General features: G+C 35.7%; 2 protein-coding genes across 9 annotated transcripts in view; both read right to left on the bottom strand.

Moving 5' to 3' along the window:
• The window catches only part of Cdkl2 (cyclin dependent kinase like 2), a 43,526-nt gene extending 41,586 nt beyond the window's left edge, over positions 1-1,940 (bottom strand). For both annotated transcript variants that reach the window (XR_007110597.1, XM_047567408.1), the window contains exon 1: positions 1,477-1,940. The gene's annotated coding sequence lies outside the window, so the exon portion shown is untranslated. The remainder of the gene's footprint in view (positions 1-1,476) is intronic.
• Positions 1,941-12,072: 10,132 nt separating this feature from the next.
• The window catches only part of G3bp2 (G3BP stress granule assembly factor 2), a 76,832-nt gene continuing 67,852 nt past the window's right edge, over positions 12,073-21,052 (bottom strand). For all 7 annotated transcript variants that reach the window (XM_047565783.1, XM_047565785.1, XM_047565782.1 and 4 more), the window contains 4 exons: positions 18,139-18,241; positions 16,787-16,915; positions 15,373-15,491; positions 12,073-15,031 (listed from right to left, as the gene is read on the bottom strand). In XM_047565783.1, coding sequence (XP_047421739.1) covers positions 14,759-15,031; positions 15,373-15,491; positions 16,787-16,915; positions 18,139-18,241 — 624 coding nt within the window. In that variant the 3' untranslated portion in view covers positions 12,073-14,758. The remainder of the gene's footprint in view (positions 15,032-15,372; positions 15,492-16,786; positions 16,916-18,138; positions 18,242-21,052) is intronic.

The raw sequence follows: 21,052 nt of genomic DNA, 5'->3' as shown, positions 1-21,052 counted from the left end.
TAAAAACAGAGATTTTTTCATAAGGTTTGATTGCCATGATAAATAAAAGCTATTAAATTACAACTTCAAAGTTAAGTTGAGGTTTTTTAAAATTTAGTTTTGACATCTGATTATGAAATCAAATCTCAGAAGTCAGGAATAAAAAATACTACTCCAAATCCCAATGGGGTTTCAATGATCTGGAAAGAAAAAGCAGTCTTTTGGTAACTTTATATTGAAGGGATGATTCACAGGTGAATTTAAAATTTTGATAATACAAAAACAGGCATTCATAAAACTTTGGAAGGAAAAAAAATGCTTGCCTATTGTATTGTGTACTTAGGGCAATCTAAAATTAATTTACCCAAATTGTTGCAGTGATGTTTTACTTGCTTCTCTACAGGTATACAGACGAAGACAAAACAAATATTCTCTTTGCTGTAGAAAACTACGATAATCCAATGTAAATAATAAATTTTCAGCACTTGACATTTGTTTGAGGTTGATTATATACTGTGTGTGTGTGTGTGTGTGTGTGTGTGTGTGTGTGTGCGCACATGCCCGTGTGTGACTGCTGGGAATAGAACTTGGGGCCTCCACCTTGCTAAGTGGATGCTCTACCTCTGAGCTTACAATCCCTAGCCCCCATTATATACATATTTTTACTGTAAATATACATGGAGAAAAAGAAGATTGCCCTTTGGTGGGGGCTGGAAATAAAAACAATCCCAATCAACTCCAACTCAAATGCTTTCATTATTTTACTGCCAGTTTTGATAGCAGATTCTACTACAAACTACAGAGCAGGGTCCCAGACATTGACTTTCCATATATTTGACATTTTAACTCCTATTAACTATTTTTTAATAAATGTTTGTATTTGGAAAAATTCTCAATATAATGCATTCGCTCCTTTCCTGAATTTTTTTTTTTTTGTCCTTCCATTAAGAAAGCATGTTTTATTAAGGACCAGATTAGGTTTACCACATCAATGACAAAAATAGCTGGAATCTATAACTAGGATCATTTAAGAAACATTTTGTAATTGGAACTCCTCAATGTTTTAAAGTACAAAATGAACCAAATAAAATTTACTTTAAGCATATCTAAGGTGTTCTGAAGCAATATCAAAGCTAATATTATCCAAATTGACTATTCCGAGTTTATTTTCTCAACCAACTTCACATGTGGACACACCACTTTAAACACACTTGCCTACAAATACCTTAAAAGTATCATGGTCCACAAAACCCTTTGTTTCCTGAACGAGTTTCTCATAAACTCTTTCTTTTCATGCCTTCTACTATTGAATCTGAGGATCACGAAACTAAAGAAGCCTGAACAGTTGGCACTGTTGTGTTTCTGAACATGTGCCATGTAAGCATATGGATCTAATACTAATAATTTATATAATGCTAATTTTTTATTTTGTTAAAGACAAATCGTTTTTAGAGAAAAGAACAAGAAAATAGAGGCTCTTTAAAGCCATATACTTACTGTTTCTTCAAATCCTTTCACATGGAAAGATGCAAAGGTTTTCAACTTGGAAACAAATTTGAGGTGAAATGCATCTCGCTAGCAGGCCTAAAAGATGCTGACTAGCAAACTAGCAATTCCAGTGTTACGATTTCTTCTGCGGACACAGTGACAGGTCCAGGGTGAAGCAGGATGGGAGGCAGATGGGCCTCAGCCCGCCGCAAGCTCACACTTAGGAGGACCGCTGGCCGCATGCTGTCGTCGTCAAGGCAACGACCTCACTCTGTCTCCAGCCATAGGCACAGTCTCCAGAGAGAGACTGTGCACGAGTCAGAATGCGTCTACGGCAAGCACCAACACCTGTCAAGGCCAAGGTCTGCAGAGAAATTAGCCGGCGTAAGAGGGCACCGCCCCCCAGCTCGGAAGTAACCCAGTCCCCTCGAGTCCGTGAAGCAGCCGGGCTCCAACTAACCCTCGGCTAAGGCGTTGGCCACCAAGCTGCAAGGAGGCGGGTTCCCAGCCGCCCAGGCCCGCCCCGCGAGAGCCAACCCCCCTCATTCCGATTGGCCCAGCCCTGTCGTTAGGAGCTATGATTGGCCTAGCGCCAGTCTCCCCGCCCCTTCACCTGGAACTCGACTCAGGTTCCTTCGCCGACGCGCAGTAGCCTGCACGCCCGCACACCTACGTTCTTCAGTAAGGGAGGTGTCTACCGGCCTGCTGCAGACCTCTGCGCGCACCTGAGCCAAGCGGCCTTGCGGAGGGTAAGGTGCGGTTCCGTAGGACTGAAAAGACACTGCAAAGAACGTGATGAAGTCTTTTTCACAGCTTCTGCTCTTAAAGCGGGAAGCGGCCCTGGCGCCCCCACCTGAGGAGGTTTTACCCAACCCCGATGCGGTGGTCCTTTTCGTTCTGGGCGTGGGGCTAGTTCGTCTGGTCAGGCAGGAGGTGAAGGTCACAGTGAGGCGGTGATTAGTAGGCAAAGTAGGTGAGAGAAGGTAGGCATTGACAGACCTGATTAAGGGACCTGGGTCGGGTGGTGGGGACAGCTTGGGCAGTGAAAGAAACACTGGGAAGGAAGATTAAGGAAGGGGAAGAGAGGGCATGAATGAAAAAAAGAGGGAAGGTGCTGGGATGGGCTCTCAGTACCTTCGCATAGCAGCCAAATGGGGTGAAGTTGGGTCTTACGTTTAAAACGTCTTGTGGGTCAGAACAACTCGATACGTGAAAGACTGGTAGGTCAATATCATCCTCATTTTCAAGAAATTTGAGACCCAAAGGTTTTCACTCACAATAACTACAACTTAATATTTGGTTTCTAAAATACCCTCATCTGGGGAAGTGTCCTAGATAGCAGACATTTATATTCTAGTCAGTATTAAGATATTAATTCCTTCTTTATATTAAGAAATAAACTTTCTATTTATATCGTTTGGTTAGCAAGAATTAATCTTCCTGTGTTTAGTTACCTTGTCCAAACTGCTTAAAATCTAGTTCCTGATCCTGTGTTAAGGAATAGACCTAGGACCTACGTATGGAAATACCATTTTTGGACAACCCAAGATGTTAAGTATTCTTGTAGCAATTACCTCTATCCTTTTCTGTGACTAAGTTGGAGGGAGCTACTTCTATAGGCTATAACAGAATCTGATAAACTTTTTATGTGAGGGACAGATCCAGGTTTGTTAGGCCTGAAACTCAAGAACAAGAGTTCAAAAAAATTGCAACTTTATGAAAAAGTTTAACCAAATAAACATCTAAGGCTCCTGCAAGCAGAGGCTTTAAAGCTTAAATAACCTGTTCATACCTCAAAGGGTACCAAAGAATAAACACTAGATTTGGTGAATGCATGAAGAAAGTAATTTCAAAAAGAATCAATTTTTTTGAAAGTCAAAAGCGACAGAGAATTACACATCCTTGAAAAAGCCATCTAAAGGGTTATTGAAGAGTATGTAACATTATGTAGAAACGGGATTGTTATTCTTTTAAAGCAGGGCAATATTTGTAAAGAACGGGAGTAGAGAGAGATTTTTAAGAGGCAGCGAAAGGAATAATTAATGAAAACCCAAGGAGAGCCAGTGAAGAGAAAGTTTTAAAGCCTGAGAAAGGCTTAGACTTGAAGAAATTTAGGGAAAACAGAAAAATATAGGATAAACACATTAATTGGCCTAGATCTCCTCAGTAAAAATTTTATTTTTGCATCAAAAAGTACACTGGGAGACTGAGGCTCAAGAATTTGTGAACAGAAATTTTTCAAAATAGGTATTTATGACAGGAAATCATTTTGATATAAAAGGACAAAAATAGTATAATGTGCCCACTTGAGCTTGTATACCATGAATTTATAGTGAAACCAGCTGACACTGCTTCATAGGACTTGGCAACTTCAGGGGAGCAAGAATAGAGAAAATAAGCTGCCTCTATTACAGAACTGGTAGCGCAAGAGATTTTAAAAAGGAATTGAGGAATCAAGGATGCTGGAGAATGTACCATTGAAATAGCTTGCCCTGGGTTTCAGCTAGACAAGAAGGTAAATTATGACAGCAATTTGCTAACAAACTGAAAATAGAAAGGTAGTGAGAGACTGGAGGTCATGAAGTCTAAGTTTAATAAAGAAGTAAAATGGGAAAATATTACCAGAGAAAGTAGTTTGTGAATTCAATCTTATAGATGGTACAAGATAATGATCAGTTCTAAAGGGTGAAATGTTGGGACTGGGGATAGAACTCTGGCAGAGCACTTGGCTAACATGCACAGGCTCTGGGTTTGATTCTGGCAACACAAGAAATAACAAAATAAAATATGAAATGTTTGGCCTTTCCTTTAGGTAACAAGCTGAGCAGGAACTTGAGGTTAAAGTATGAATACTCACATTAACATGAACTACCCAACTGTTACTATAGCTGAAGAGGTTACGAGAGACAGCTTAATCACCAAAGAAAGTAAAAATATTCTAAAAACTATGGGAGTATAAGATGGACATTGAGAGAGAATGCTTCAGAGATGGTAATGAAACAAAGGTGAAAATAGAATACTGGACATATAATCCAGCAATTCCACTTCTGGATATATACCTAAGAGAAGTGAAAATATGATAAAAATCATGCACAAATATTTATAGTTGAATTATTCATTATAGCCCCAAAGTGGAAACAACTCAGATTAGCAGAGGAATAAAAAAAATCTGGTAGGGCTGGGGGTATATAGCTAAGCGGTAGAACACACATTCAGCATGTATAATGCCCGAAGTTCAATCCCCAACACAAATCTCAATATATTCATTTGATGGAATATTACTCAACTGTAAAAGGAAGAAGTACTGATAACATGCTACAACATAGATGATATGCTAAGTGAAAGAAGCTAGATACAAAATGTCACTTCTTATACAATTCCATTTATACAAAGTGTTCACCATAGGCAAAGCCACAGTAGCAGATTAGTAGTTACCATTGACTGGGAATAGATGGGAAACCCACACTAATGGGTGTGGGTTTCTTTTGGGTGATAAAAACTTTCTAGCATTCATGGTGATAGCTGTACAACCTTGTGAAATATACTAAATCCACTGAGTTGTATACTTATAAAAGGTGACATTATGTATGTAAATTGTATCTCACTAAAAAAATTAACACCGGTGTCTAAGAAATATACAGCATCCCTAGAAATACCTTTTTTCAATTAATTTATATATTTTAGCCTACAGCAGATTCACTCCTAATTAGCAATCATCTCTGTTAAATGACTTCACAATAGTCATTCCCTATGTATCCTTACATTCAAAACCAATGTGCTTGGCCATTTTTGTTTTGTTATCTCACTATCCCCACCTTTAAAAAAAAAATCAGATTCTGTGATTAGGTTCTATCCTGATTTATTAGGAGCTTTGGGTATCACCTTAAGTCACCAAGTAAGTTAAAGGGTCTTAAAATCTTCAGACAAGTAGGTCCTTCATGATCAATATATATATTATAGAGGATGCAACTATGAATACATTCTGCCATTTTATAAAGAAAATGGGGGTTAAGGGTGTAGCTAAGTAGAGCATGTACTTAGCATGCCCAGGGTTCTGGGTTCAATCCCTAGCATGAAAGAAAGAAGACTAAGTTGAAGTTCTAAGGTTCTTTGATGAAAAGATACTTGCCATAGAAGAGTTAATACTGTTCTCAATCTAGTAATTTAATAACCTCATTGTTACATTAAAAAGTGATTAAGATAACTAATTTGGAAATTTAAAGTATATCACTTATTTTGTCAAATTCAACATATACATCTTGATCTGTCAGTCACCAACGTATCTATAATGATGTGAAAATGGGAATGTCTCAAAATTATAATAGTATGCATTGTTTGTACTGGTAACATACCTCTTATAACCCTCCCTTAACTTTTAATTTCCCTCTGGCCTCTACCCCATTCTGTAGCAAAACTACAGAAAAAGTCTGCATTGATTGGTTTCATTTCTTACCTCTGGTCTTCTTTTGGCCTTCATCCTTATTAGTGAGTTCTTAAAAGTTCTTGCCAAAGAATCTGTGGCAGTGATTACTTGCTACTCACAATAAGCTGGTTCCTTTTTCCTGTGTGGATGGTTTATTACAGCCTCCAAGGAAGTTGAGGATAGTCATGCAACTGAATTCTAGTCATTGGAATATGAGATATTTACCATTCCCCCAGTCCTGGTTCCTAATAAATCTCCCAATTAAGACCCTCTGTGTTCTTTTTCCATTACCTGGCTATAATGGAGATACTCCAATGTGATCCTGAAGCCACCCTGTAGTCAAGTTGGAGCCTTCATTTATTTGTGTTCCTAAATGACTAAGTGGATTACAGTCAGACCATTGGCCTCTTCATCACCACTCTCCTAAAATCTTATATATGCGAAGGGGAAAAAAAACTATGGTATCTGAGCCCTTAGACATTTTAGGATCTATTTCTAATAGAAGCCCAGCATAATGCATTTATTTTGACCACTAAGCAGTATTTAGTACAACTGCATATTCTTTGCTTCTCATAAACTCTTGAAAATTTAAGCTTTCCATGACACCAATACTTGCCATATTTTGTCTCCCACTATTCTTTGCATGTTTCTCCTATATCATAATCCTACATTTGGGAAGTATTTGAGAATTGTTTTCAGCCACTTACCTTCTGTACACTCTCCTCCTAGGTGACCCCATCTAATCCAAAAGCTGCAAAAATCTAATCAAAGGCTGCTATTCAAAGCACAGAGCTCTCCTCAGAACTCCAGAATTGTCTGACACCACTTCTTGGACATCCAAATGACATATGAAACAACATGGCTAAATCAGAACTGCTGATTTCCTTTCACAGTCCACTTCTGCTTTTCCCCATCTCAGTATACCAAGTACCACCTTCCATCCAAGTTGCATCAAAATCCCAGAAATCCTCAAGTCTTCCCTCTCCCACACATGCAACTTCCAATCCATAAGCAATCCTTCTATGTTCTAGCTCCAAACTCCATCACTCTATCTTATTAGCTGACAGCTTACCACTGTCTTCACTCCTACACTTATTCAAGTCACTGTCACCTACATCTCTTCCTAAGTCAGATCAACATCAATTCCCTGGTTCAGATCCCTATGATCCCATCATGAGTTAAACTCAAACAAGACCACCCTTAGTTTATCTACCTCCCTTGATGTCTGCATTACTCATAGGGCTACAATGGCCTTATTGCCCTTGAACACATCAACCACCTTCCAAACACAGGGCCTCCACCATTTGTTCTTCCACTTGGAATGTTCTTCCCCCCAATTTCATCAAGGTTGCCTTCTCTTCAGGTCACAAATATACCTCCTTTCATTACTACCCTGAGTAGAACAGGCCCAGCTCCAGACACTCAGTCACTCTTATATAGCCTCAAATAGTTCTACACACATGTAGTCTTGTGCACATTGCTAACCCAGCCATACCTGAGTCAAACTGTTTAAAAAAAAAAAGTGTACCCCTCATAGGATTACTGTTAGAAATACATGAGCTGTCTTCTGCCCAGGACTAATCAAGACTGAAATTACTGAAAAATGTGTTAGCTCTCACCCAAAAATTTCCTAAGGGTACACTGTACTTGCTGCCTTGCCACCCAGCACCAAGGCAGGTTTCTGCCACATATTAGATGCTACTAGTAATTGATTGCTATACAAGGTCTTCCCTACTTACATATAATTTATGCCTGCTTTGAAACACCACTTTCAGTCCTTCTTGATACCAAGTCACCTTTCAATGAAATGTCTTTTGTATTTGTTTTCTCAAAAGCCACAATCCTTATCACTATCAGGCAGATTTTGTTCTGAACCTCTCCAAGCTTTAGCTCACTTCTTAAAAACAAACCTTACTTTTAAAAATCAGATTAAAAGTTATAACATATATGTAAAATGACAGGTCCTTAAAACATTTTTCTCAGCTAGACTCGTAGTATGACAACTATCTGTTCCAAGTCTCCATTCTGTCTCATTTAATGCTTTTCTTTAAAAATGTAGTTTTGATTAAAGGACCCACAAATTTAGGCTTGCTAGTGTTAGAGTCTATGATTTTATAAATTTTCTAAAACAAAGCCAGGATAAAATATATTACATGCAAAATTTAAATTCCTAGTGTTTAAAAAATTATCTTGAGGATTTTATGCTCTTTAAAGCTGATCAACACTTGGCTAATCGATTACTTCGAATTGTTTCACACAAGTGAATATAGTATTCTTTCTGAGCCTCAGACTCTTTGGCTTATAAAATAAAATATACTTAGTAGTTAGCCTTAAAATATAGATGCTTTTTCTGTTCCTCAGATTTAACAGTCCTAGACCACAACAGCCCATTCATTCTTTCATTTCTGTACTCTTACCACCTGTTCTCCATATAGCATTTTATCATTCCCATGCTCAATTCTTTAGTGGCTTCCTATGGCAATTAGAAAAAAATCAAAGTGTACCCCTAGTTTACATGATCTAGTCCTTTTCTGTTCTACCCCACCTCTTACCACTTTTGCCACTTCTTGGTTCACTCTATCAAGCCTCTTCTAGTTATTCCCCAAGCTTTTCAAATTGTATAGGCGTTTTTTAAAAAGCTCATCTCTGGTTAGAAAAGTCCTGCATTAGATGTTAGCTCTACAGTGGGCAACTTAGAATACCTGCCTAAAGTGGTCACTCAGCAACTTTATATTTCCTTCTTTTTAGCATTTACAACTACTTCTCCAATATCAAGTAAATGAGCTCCGTAAGATAAAGGCCTTGTCCATTGATTCATGTATCCAACACAGCATGATATGGAGGAGTTCAACAAACTCTTGATAAACAATGTTCAATGGTTTGTCTCCATTAGAGCACTAAATAATATGAAAAACAGAGGAGTAGCATGTTTATGTCGAAATGAACCCCAATATTATATATAATTGTAATGCATTAATAAAAACTTTAAAAAAAGAAATAATCTTAAAACAACATATGCCAAGATATTTACAGGATCATCTGTGTGCTGCATCCTTTTTGGTCATAAGTACTTCCTGGTAACATGCATATTGTATGCATGCATGTACACACACACAGTGCTATTTTGGAAAAATATACATCAAAAATGCCTTCCCGCCTCTTGTGTTCCTATCACTCACATACCATTTTACTTCTCCAACTTGCAAGTGAAAAACTTCAGACCGTTCTTTAGTACCACCCGTACTCTCACCAAGATGTAGCCATTTTACTCTCAAATCTTTCAAAGCTGTTAAATTCTCTGGATTTCTAACACCACCACTCTAGTATGTCATAGCTCTTGATTAAAATATTATGACATTCTTCTACCTGGTTTACTCCAATTCATTACTGAACTCCTTCAATTTGTTTACTCCATAGCTAACGACATTTCAAAATAGAGATTTTTTCGATCCTTATATCTTATTCTCACCTATATACTGGCCAAAACTTTCAACAACTTTCCATTGCTCTTGGAATAATGATCAAACACTTTGAAGTCATCAAGACCCTCTACTGCCTGTCCCCTAGTGACCTTCTTAAATATGAAGCCACAGGGCTTTTGTCCTTTTTAATCCATTTAAGTGCAGAGAACCTTATTTAGCTCATCATTTATTAATAATACCTAGAATAGTACCCAGAATTTTAAAGCTTATTAATGAATGAATTAAATGAGTCACTGTAAGTTTATCAGAGTAACATGTGAAAGTCTCCTTGCAAACTGAAATACAGATAATGAAGAAGGAAGACAAAGAGAACACCAAGGAGAGAACACATGAGACTTCAAGTATCTCTGGACTGATTAAAATAGATCAGAAAAACACAGATACATAGCTTAAGTTCCTTGGGGGAAAAAAACACATTTTTTTTGAGTTTCTAATTTTAAATTACCTAGTTCCTCCCCAAGAGGATGTGATCAAAAAGATATTTTAAGCCATGTTTGTAACAGTTAACAGAGTAGATAGCAGAAATCCATTTGAGTCAATAACAACTAACACTTAATGGGGGCCTATTAATGTTGATTTAGATACTTTATTTTTACTGAATCCTTACAATCACCAACCTCATTTTACAAAGGAGAAAACAGACACAGTAAATTAGGCACCACTGAATGGTAGAGACCCTTTTCAAGTCCAGGCTGTGTCTTCAAAACCCTGCTCTTGGGCTGGGGGTACAGTTCAGCAGTAGAGTGCCTGCCTAGCAAGCACATGGCCCTGGGTTCAATCCCCAGTACTGCAAAACAACAACAAAAACACTGCTCTTGACAATCATACACTATCATTGAATGAATTATATATTGAAGCCAAAGCAGTCCCTGGCCTAAATAAAACCATCAAGAAAGGGAGAAAGAATAGACTAGGGAAAAAAGGGATGGAGTTATGGTGTGACCAAAAAAAAAAAAAAAATCACGTATTTCAAATTCAAGCCTTATCAAAATTGTAGAAATCAAGGAAAAAGTGATCAATTAATGAAAACAATTTATAAGCTAAGCTAGTAATCCTTCCATGAAATGTCTAATTCTGAATCTGCATTTACAGTATTTTTCCTAGTATGTAATGCTAAAAATGGACTTTATTGCAATTCTGAAGTATGTTACACATAATGTGTACATATGCTACATAAATGCCCCTACTTTTCAAAAATAACCAGTAACTTTACCTAGGAATTGACTTAAAACTTGCAAATGATTTTGAACAATTACTTTTTAATGTTATTACTTTCTATGTGAATCTACTGAAACCTATCATGAAGTCTTACAAACACGCACACACACACACAAAATATAGGGTCTTTATTGGCCTATAATTAAAATATAAATTAAGATGATTAAGTTAACCCAATTTAAAGGAAATATGGGGGCTGGGGAGACAGCTCAGTCGGTAGAGTGCTTGCCTTGTAAGCACAAGGCCCTGGGTTCGATCCCCAGCACCCAAAAAAAAAAAAAAAAAAACAGGAAATATGAAATATGTGAACTCAATTCACTAATTTTTCATTCACTGCTACACAGACTATATCTTTAAAAAGACTATCATATAATTGAAATGAAGCATCTTGAATGGCTAATGTTTTTAAATATTTTGCTCCTACAAATCTTCTGGACCTGTTGGGGAGAAAAGTCTCAGTGATTGAGTACTAGCCTAGCATAAGCAAGGTCCTGGATCTGATCCCCAGCACCAAAAAATAATAAAGCTAGGCATGATAGTGCACACATGTAGTCCTAATACTCGGGAGGATCACCTGAACCCAAGAATTCAAGACCAGGCTGGGAAACATGGCAAGACCCTGATTCAAAAATGAAAAAATTAAAATAAAAAAGAAAAACAATTTCCTAAACCAAATAGCTTGCTTCTTCAAATTTGGATCTATTTTCAGAAGTGTGGGGATAACTTAATCTCCTCTAAAAAATATTTTCCCATATTCATAAAGTTAGATGGCTAATACACTGTAATTGAATTAATTTACATTTGTATTACAAAATACTTAAGTCTTACTTCCTCCTAAAGATTATTTAAATAACAGTAATTCTGATTTTTCTCCAGAGCAACCTAGTAAATATTAATTTAGGAATCTTAAACAGTGTTATGAACATTAGTAGGAAAAATTCTCTTATATCACACCTCCTTAAAGGAAAAGTTTCAACTTTTGAAATTATATATGCCTTAGAACCTTACTTTTCATTTGAGGTATGACTAAGTATGCCTAAATGAGTATTTCTAACATTCTTAAGTTCCTCGGTATTGGTTCTAATTTATGATTCTTAGGCCAAGTCCTGGATCTTCTCATCCCTCCTTTTTCTCTTTTCCTTCTGAGATATTAGCTAGCAGTCCTTTAGAAAACACAAGGTATTTTTTTTTTCTTTTTTGGTCTTTTTTTTCTTTTTTCTATTTAGTGGTATGCTTCAGATTATTTTTCATCTTCTTACTATTGTATTATTTAACTTGTATACCAGCTGTCTAACTGTACTGGCAAAGATCTAGCAATGTTCAAGTGTTATTTAAGTGTTTTGCCTATTTATACATCAACTATCACAAATAATAAGCAGCTGATTTTTAGAGCAATTCCTTATTTTTACTTAGATTATATGAAATGCAAGTGGGAGAAGACAGTTGGGAACATAAAACTACAGATTAAATTCGGGACATAGATAAGTGCTGCAGACATCAGTAGTTTATTGTTTGTTTAGTCCAAACACATTCAAAATGGAAACTCAAAAAGAATACTTTCCACCTGAAACAATTAAACTAGATTCTACTAGCATATAATGCTTAACACATTACAGCAATAAAGATGGTAATCCATTGTCTTCTATACCTACTAAAGCCAAGATGGTAAAGCCAATTTGGTTGCAATAGTGTCATAAGGATAGAATATTACCATCAAAAAAATAAAATCAGCAAATAACAGTAATGGTAGATGAATATTTTTACTGCTTCACTGAAAAGGGGACAAAATATTAAAAGTCCACAGTACTGCAGGTGAACAATCACCATGTAAACTTCTCCATATGATGTTTTAATGTTTCATTTCTGGTATGTAAAAACTGAAGCTGAATGGCTCTTTGCTCTACTTTTCTATTACACTTAACATGTCATTTCTTTTGGTGCCAGAACAGTTTTTATGGGTTACAGGGCAATATCCTGGATTGGAAATATATATGTGTGTGTGTGTATATACATATATATACATATACATACATATATATATATGATGGAAAGGAGAAAGTAGAGGAAAAACATGCTTGGGGGAAAAACACTGATGATAAAACCACTTATTTAAAAGTAGTTTGAATAAAGGCTTCAAAACTTCAAAGTAATTTTCTGGTAAGAACTTCAAGTACTATACATTATAAAGTGTAAAACTGTTTTGAACAAACAAACAAAAATCCTTAAGCCCCCAAAAATGGAAACTATGAAAATCGGTGTCCCCCAAATATATGCAATAGTGCAAGACTTTTCCTCAAACATGGAAGACCTCATTCAAGGGGGGAGGGGAGGGAAAGACTAGATTTAATTGTATTCATATTGCCCAGTTCATAAAAAACAAAATGTGTGCATCATTTGCTAGTTTACTAAATAGCAAACAGTTGCATAATTCAGAACCAATTTGCTACTATGTCAAGTGCAGATTTTGTTTTTACTTAGAATGGAGAAGTCTTCCATGCCAACAAGCAGCTTTAAGTGATCACATACTTATTTACCCCACTTTTTGCCTGAACATCAGAAACTGGTATGTACTGATTGCTCCAAGCATAAAAATTAAGATAACCTTGGCCATACTTGTGGTTTACTGGAACTTGCTATACAGACAGACAATAATCCAGCAGCTACAAATTTTGCCTACAGAATTGTTTAGAGATTCATGTAAAAATAAAAAGATGTCATCCCAGACTTAAATTCAGGAGCCACTAGGGGGCTGACATCAGTTCAAGAATTGTGCAAAATGAATGACAGTTCCCTGCCCCCCAAATAGAAAATGCAAACACTTAAGAGCTGCTGTTCTTTCCTCTGAAAATTGCAGTATCCTCACTTTAGGTTTAATTGCCATGTATGGAATCTGACTGCTTTAAAATGTCACTAAAAATATGCATCGAGTTGACTGACTTTCCCAAGAATTGAAGTGATACGTTTCAACGTTCACACTTAAGCTAAAAGTCAACTGGAGAGACTCAAATAACTGACTTCCTTTTTCCCTCTCCATTCCAAACACACAAGACTCCCTCCCACAAAGAACACAAAAGTTGTTAACTGAAGAACAAGATAAATAATAAGCGTCCATTTTACTGATTTTAAAGATACTGCAATTTTTATACACTTCAATGATTTTTCAACATTTTGCAGCTGTTTGGCTTTGCAGCACAGCAATTCATAAACTATACTGTACAAAATTACCAGCAAGACTGGAATGATGTATTAATAGAAGGCACCATCATGCTTATTACATTACCAGAGAACAAAAATACAGGAAAGACAATTTTCACTGTACACAGCTTAAAGAAAGGAAAAGGGAGGAGGAGTGTTGTGTTGAGCAGCCAGCCATCCCTGTACTGAAGAGGGGCAGGTAGAAAACTCTTAATATGGAGCTACTAAATCTGGTCTAATATTCAAGACCATAACATTTGAAGTTCTGATTTTTGTTATTTAGTTCATAACTAAATGATTTCCTTCTGGAATATTTTTGTAGTCTTGTTAAGATTTAAGAGTACACACGCTGGTCACAGCAAGCAGATAAAATGCCCTCATTCACAAACTATTCTCTACTGGAAAAAAGATGAAAGATTTTTTTTCCCTGTTGCCTCCTGTTGCAGATGTCAATATTAATGAGTTCAGAGTACCCAATAGTGCATTTTGATGAGTGCATAATAAGTTTCTGTTGGTTTGTATTTTGGGGGGGGAGCCAAGAAAAAAGGCAAGATTCTCCAATTGCACAAATTGCACTATTTGTGTTTCCAACATTAATAGGCAGAAACAGTAACACTTAAACAAAATGTGCAGCAGAGGATTTTTTTTTTTTTTTTTTTTTTTTTTCTGACTCAAAGGACCTGAATTCAGTGGGCATGTCCTTTTAAGTTCATTTTGTTGTAGATAGTTTTAAGATATGGTCATTTCTCAGTCCTTAATTCTCCAAGTCTAGATTTATAAATTAACAATGTAAATCCTGTTGTGAAATTGGGGAAATAATGTCCACCTCAATTTAACTGATAACCAAAGATGCTTTTCACATCAAAGAAATGATCAAAAAAGGCTGTGTCACATTCCAAAGCCAAAAAAATTAACAAGAATGCAAACACGATGAGTAATGTACCACTGCCAAGACTTTGCCAACAGTGGAGCTTCAGCGACGCTGTCCTGTGAAACGGCCTTCCATTTGCCCGGTTCCTCTTCCAGAGCCAAGTTTCTGTGCCATGCCGCCTCTTGGAGGAGGCCCTCTTCCATCACGGTCACGCATCATTCCACCACCAACGATTCCACGTGGACCACCAGGACCTCGATCATTGCGTCTAATATCCCTGCGATCATCACCACCACCTCTGGTTTCTCGCTCTCTTGCAGCTCTCGTTTTCTTCTCTTCCACATTTAAACGTACCTCCCCTCGAAACATAATTGGCTTTAAAAGAGGAGAAAAATATTGACATGGGAGATTAGACCACAATAGAAATGTATAACTTTGCATAGATAAATTAGAACATATTAAATAAAAAAGCTTTCATGAAAATCTTAATATGTAATCTTTCCAAACTTCAGCAGAGCATATGAAATTTAAAATATCCACACTTCAGAATTTAATACTATTGACAAAACTTTATTCTTTGCATAAATACCATTTCACAATAAACTATTTTTAGCTTTACCATTAAAAAAGATTTCTATGGTTTTAAAATGCACCAAGTTAATAGTATCTGCAACAGAAATAAGAAAATCTTGACTTATGCCCTTTAAATCACTTACTTTTGCAATTAAGATTCTCTGAACTGGTTCAGAGTCATCAAAAACCACAAAACCAAAATTTGGAAGCTTTCCCCCAACACCCTTGGTATTGATGCGAAGTTCCACAACGTTTCCAAAACCTGTGAAAATATACATTACACCAAGGGTTAAATATTTTAACAGAATACTCTGCTGTCTGCAATTGTTGAGGACAAAAAACCTTAATCTGCTTATTCTTTTTGAAAATAAAAGGTGCAAGCTGCTATACCCAGTGACAACTAAGGTACAGTCACTTATGTTAAGCCAACACCTAAGATACCAAACAGCTGGCCTAGTCTCTTGTTTATGTCTCTTTCATCATCTTTACTAGCCTTTCATTTAAAAAGTTACCTGGATGGCGATTATCAAGAATACAAGCAACAACAGGTGTTGGAGAGGATGTGGGGAGAAAGGTACACTCATACATTGCTGGTGGGGTTGCAAATTAGTGCAGCAACTCTGGAAAGCAGTGTGGAGATTCCTTAGAAAACTTGGAATGGTACCACCATTTGACCCAGCTATCCCATCCTTGGCCTATAGCCAAAGAACTTAAAATCAGCATACTACAGAGATATAGCCACATCAATGTTCATAGCTGCTCAAATCACAATAGCCAGATTGTGGAACCAACCTAGATGTCCTTCAATTGATGAATGGATAAAGAAAATGTGGTATATATATATACAATGGAATATTACTCAGCCATAAAGAATAATAAAATTATGGCATTTGCAGGCAAATGGACGAAATTGAAGAATATCATGCTAAGTGAGATAAGCCAATCTCAAAAAACTAAAGGACGAATGATCTCACTGATAAGCGAATGATGATACATAATGGGGGGTGGGAGGGAGGCAAGAATGGAGGAAGAAGGGACGGTATCGAGGGAAAAAAGGGGTGGGAGAGGTGGGAGGGAGGAAAAAATAACAATGAATCAAACACCATTATCCTATGTAATATGTATGATTACACAAATGGTATGACTCTACTTCATGTACAACTAGAGAAACAAGTTTTACCCCATTTGTTTACAAAAAAAAAAGTTACCTGGAAAGCTTAGAAGGACAAATGTTTTCTCCTGATTCTGACTTATAAGTTGGCAAATGACTCCTATCTCCAAATTTAAGACTCAATTATTTGGTGTTTTCTCCTAATCTCTACTGAACCAGAACAAGTCAACACTAAGCAGTCACTGGGAAACACTGAAACATTAGTTATAGTCATTTATTTCTCTCTTACCAATTAAGGTGAGACACCACAACTAAGGTGTGGTAGTGGAACACAGAATAAAGAGAATCATTTTTAAAAACTGATTATAAAAAAGGTCTACAAGCCTCCTGCTTAATGTTTATATTTTTACTTAAACATTTACTTACAAGTAAAATAAACCACTTACTCATAAAGAATTCTTTTAGTTCATTTTCATCAATATCATGTGGCAAGTTACCAACAAAAAGTTGATGACTGTCTGGATAGCGAATTATTCTACGGTTGTCAGAGTCATTCTGTTCCATATCTCCTCTGCCTGGGAACAGGAATAGAACAAATTTTAAAAATTTTATCATATAAAAACCAGTTCAAAGCAATAAGTGTAAAAAAGTCACTTAAGACTAATATCTTGTTTTATTTTAATAAAACCAGATGAGCTCCTTCGAGAGGTGGCAGTGTCTATTATTAGTAGGTTAGTCAGAAAACAACATGATACTAACTTGTAAAATGGGAGTATTGACTAGACTGCTGAAGTCCCTTCTGGAAGACTACTGGTCTGATTACAAGAAAGTCAAATAACAGAAGTACAGGTATTCTTCCTTAACCATACTGTTGCCATCACCCAGATACCAAGCTGCTTGAGATAGTGAGGTATATTTCTATTAAATATTTGTTTAATCTTTTAAAATTCAAAAATTACTTAAATCTTCATGACATTGCAGTCAAATCAGTAAATTTTAAGAGTACCAATCTCTCATTCACAGTCTTTTATACATAACAGAGTACTCTCATCTATAAATCTTATTTGACTGTCCTAATATACAAGGAGCACAATGAGTTGTATAAGACAGGTATCACATACACAAAAATATTTGGAATAATTTAAGAGTATTAAAGAAGCTCAGACTTAAGGGTCTCACTCAGTATCATAAACACAACCAGTAGCAAAGCCAGGACAGATCCCCAGCTTCTGTGACTTTTGCTTTAGTCACAAAAAACTTATTTAATTTTTTTTTTGAAAAATAACATTCTAAATTTGAATATATGATTTCCCATCTCCTCCCAAAAGCAATCAAAACATTTGAATAGAATTCAAATAAAGGTACTACATGTATTAGCTAGCAATGTAAACAAGTCAAAAATCATGGCAACTTACTTAATACCTAAGACAATCAAAATAAGAAGAATCAGGGTGTGCTTAGTGTTTATCTGTGAAGAGATAAGAGTGCTAAGTAAGAGTAGGCTATTGGCAGCTCGGTTTTGAATTCTTAAAACCAGTGACAATAACCAAATAAATAAAATGTGTCTCAAGTTTGGCGGTATAAAATACCTCCAAAATACATGTCTCTATGGCATGTCATCAAATAAATGCTCCCGTCAAAGTTTTTTTTTCTGCCCCAGACCATATTTTAATAGGTTTTCATATCTTTAAGCAATCTGATACAACAAGGATCTGTGTATAAAACCCATTATGGTTTTTCAAAAGTTCAAGTTTTCCAAGAGCTAAATGCTAATGGCTATAAATAGGAGCTGACTCACCTGGTCTTGGTCCTCTAGGAGGAAAACCAGGTCGTTCCCTAGGTCGTTGTTCACGCACACGTGGTGGCTGAGATTGAACTTCTGGTTTAGCTTCAACTCTTGGCTAAAATATAAGGGAAAAAACGTACTATAAAGAAACACATTCTATAGGAGAAAAACCAACTAAAGCAACTACCAGCAAGTCACAAGCAGAGATAATGGCTATTTAGAGTTTACAATGATTTTAACATAGTGTCCCTATGTATGTGAAAAATAAAATTTTTAAAGACAAATTCTGTACCAATCTAGGACTGTAGGTAGGTTTTATTTTCCCACAAGGCTGTATAACTCACAATTTTTACAATCTTTAAAGTTATACCCACATTGACACAGCATAAAAGGTATTGCCCAAAAAAAAAAAAAATCACAAAAATGCAAGATGAGCCACTCCATGTAAATACATAAACAAAAATAAAAGTTATCTTATCTTAGAAAGATAAGAATACAAGATACATAATTTCTAAATATCTAGTTTGCTGGCCTTCAGATGTTACAGTGCTCAACTGTATCTCCTAACTCCCACACCATTAAAATCAATACTTGAATAGTTCTAAGTGTATAATTTAGCTTACTTTAGCACTTAAAACTGCTACTTGCAGGTTTAAATGCACATTGAATGATAGGAATTTCTACGTAGCAGCTTGAATAGTCAAAGTCCTTGAGCTCCCTACTATTCTTCCTTTTGATTAACATGTATACATTTTTAAAAAAGTGTTGACCCCAACAATTTTGCTTAACTATAGTTGGTAGTGGGTAGGGACAGAATAATTTAAGGTATCTTCAAAAGTTTCTGCTAATTACTAAATTAAACGAAGTGACTATTTTTAAAACAAAATATCATGCACATCTGCTATAATCTTTTCCTTAATACAACAGCATTTTCAGTATTCCCAACCCCTCCAGGGTTTCTATCATTGCCCAAATATTTATGGTTCATGGAAGAGGTAAAATACACGAATCTTCAAAGGATGTTGGAAACACCCAGCAGGATATTCAGAACACGTTGTCCTCAAAGCTGAAAGCTAGTAATTTCAGTCTCATCTTTGTAGATGATCAGCTCTGAGGACCTCAAACCAACCAATGGCTCAAACTCTTTTATCATTAATATAACTTGGATAATAAAATTTGTAAGGATAAATCTGAACACAAAAATTTACACTTCTTTCAAAAACGACCATTTATATTGCCAATGATTTCAGTCACTGTAAACCAAAAGGTATATTAACTGCTATGCTAGTAGTTTTTAACATATTTGCCTATCTCCTCCAAATTGTTTCCCCATAGCTGTGCCATTTTCCTCAATATGAAATTGGTCTCATGTAGAGACCAATTCTGCTATTCTAAAAATACCTTCTCCAGTTTTTTATTTATATGTATTCATTCCTATACACATCATATTAATTCATTTTCACATCACACAAAGAGTTTAAGCAAAGTGCTGTTAGACACAGACGTTCAACCACTATTGGTTCATTTAAAAGTAAATTTTATCTTCAGTTCTCTGACCCAAAACATGTAGGCGAATATTCTATGTCTAACAATACGATCTAATGATAGCCCTGAGATCAATGATATCTGTTTTTGTAATTTGTACTAAATAATTGATCCAAAACGTGATGCCTAAAAAGGGCAGTTTTTTAGAAATTTCAACTAAGGGAGTCTAAGAAGCATACCTTACTTCGGTCTGAATGTATAACAAAATTAAAGAATAGATTTACTCTGTTCAAAGTCCTAGAAACAAAAATAGCAAATGTACCTCATATTTAAAATCTTTAGAAAAACCATAGACTCATCCATCCAAATGTTATCAAAGAACTTGGGGCACTAACCTTGACAAATTTAAATTCTTTTTAAGACAGATTACCAAAACAAAGTGTAAGTAGCAAAACAAGGCTCTTTCTTATCCTTTAAGAATTTAAAATTAAATCAGATAAATTTAAATAATTCCAACATCTTAAAAATAATTCATAATATTGATTTAGCAAGCTGACCTTCTTTAAAAGCAAGTAGATAGCTGATGATGCCAATGCATGAAAAATGAGACCAAAAAGCTAACAATATTCCTTTCAATAACTGATTAACAAACATCAACTAAGCCAGCTGTACATGTGTAATTCTTTGGGTCCAATAATTAAAACTAGTTATTCCAAACAGATAAAATGGCTAATATTCCACATGCTACTACTAGGGCCTTACAATTCATTTCATATAATAGGACAATATGATCACGTAACAAATCCCACAAATAAATGTCAAACAGAATACAAACAAAAATGGAACCACCAAATCAAGTCAGTAAAAGCAATTACAACCACAACTAATAAACAAGTGCTCCAGAAACATAAGCTATTTAGATGACCTAGGCATTTCTATACGAAACCATTTTACCAAAAAATTAACTTACCTACTTCTAAATTAATGCCTACCAATAAACTAGAATTTGACCTGATTTAATTTTAGAGTATAAAGAAATGAATACCACTCAAAAAATAACAAGATAAAATTAAAAGATTATTAAACCAAGTGGAAATATCATGAATTTATTCTAAATACAGTGTAAAGAAATCAAAATATTTTAAAAGCTTTAAATTTTAAACACTTAAAAATTTCATTTTCCTAAAAGTGTGGAGTGGGAAATACAACCTAGTTTCCTAGAATCTGAAAAATAACTCTGAAAAACACTTGCAACTTAAATTATTTAAGATATATGAACAGTTATTTTTCTGGGCCAAAGGGTAGAATATAATGCAGTTTAGGCATGCCTTAAATACAGTACCATTCTCTGATGTAAACACAAATACTTTACCCTTCAGCAAGGTTCTAAAGAAATGTGTAGGTCTGCATGAGTCACATATGGAATCTAATGTTGAACTAC

Source organism: Sciurus carolinensis, chromosome 10 (assembly GCF_902686445.1).
Source record: "Sciurus carolinensis chromosome 10, mSciCar1.2, whole genome shotgun sequence".
Taxonomy (NCBI): domain Eukaryota; kingdom Metazoa; phylum Chordata; class Mammalia; order Rodentia; family Sciuridae; genus Sciurus; species Sciurus carolinensis.
This window is presented reverse-complemented; position numbering and strand designations above follow the sequence as displayed.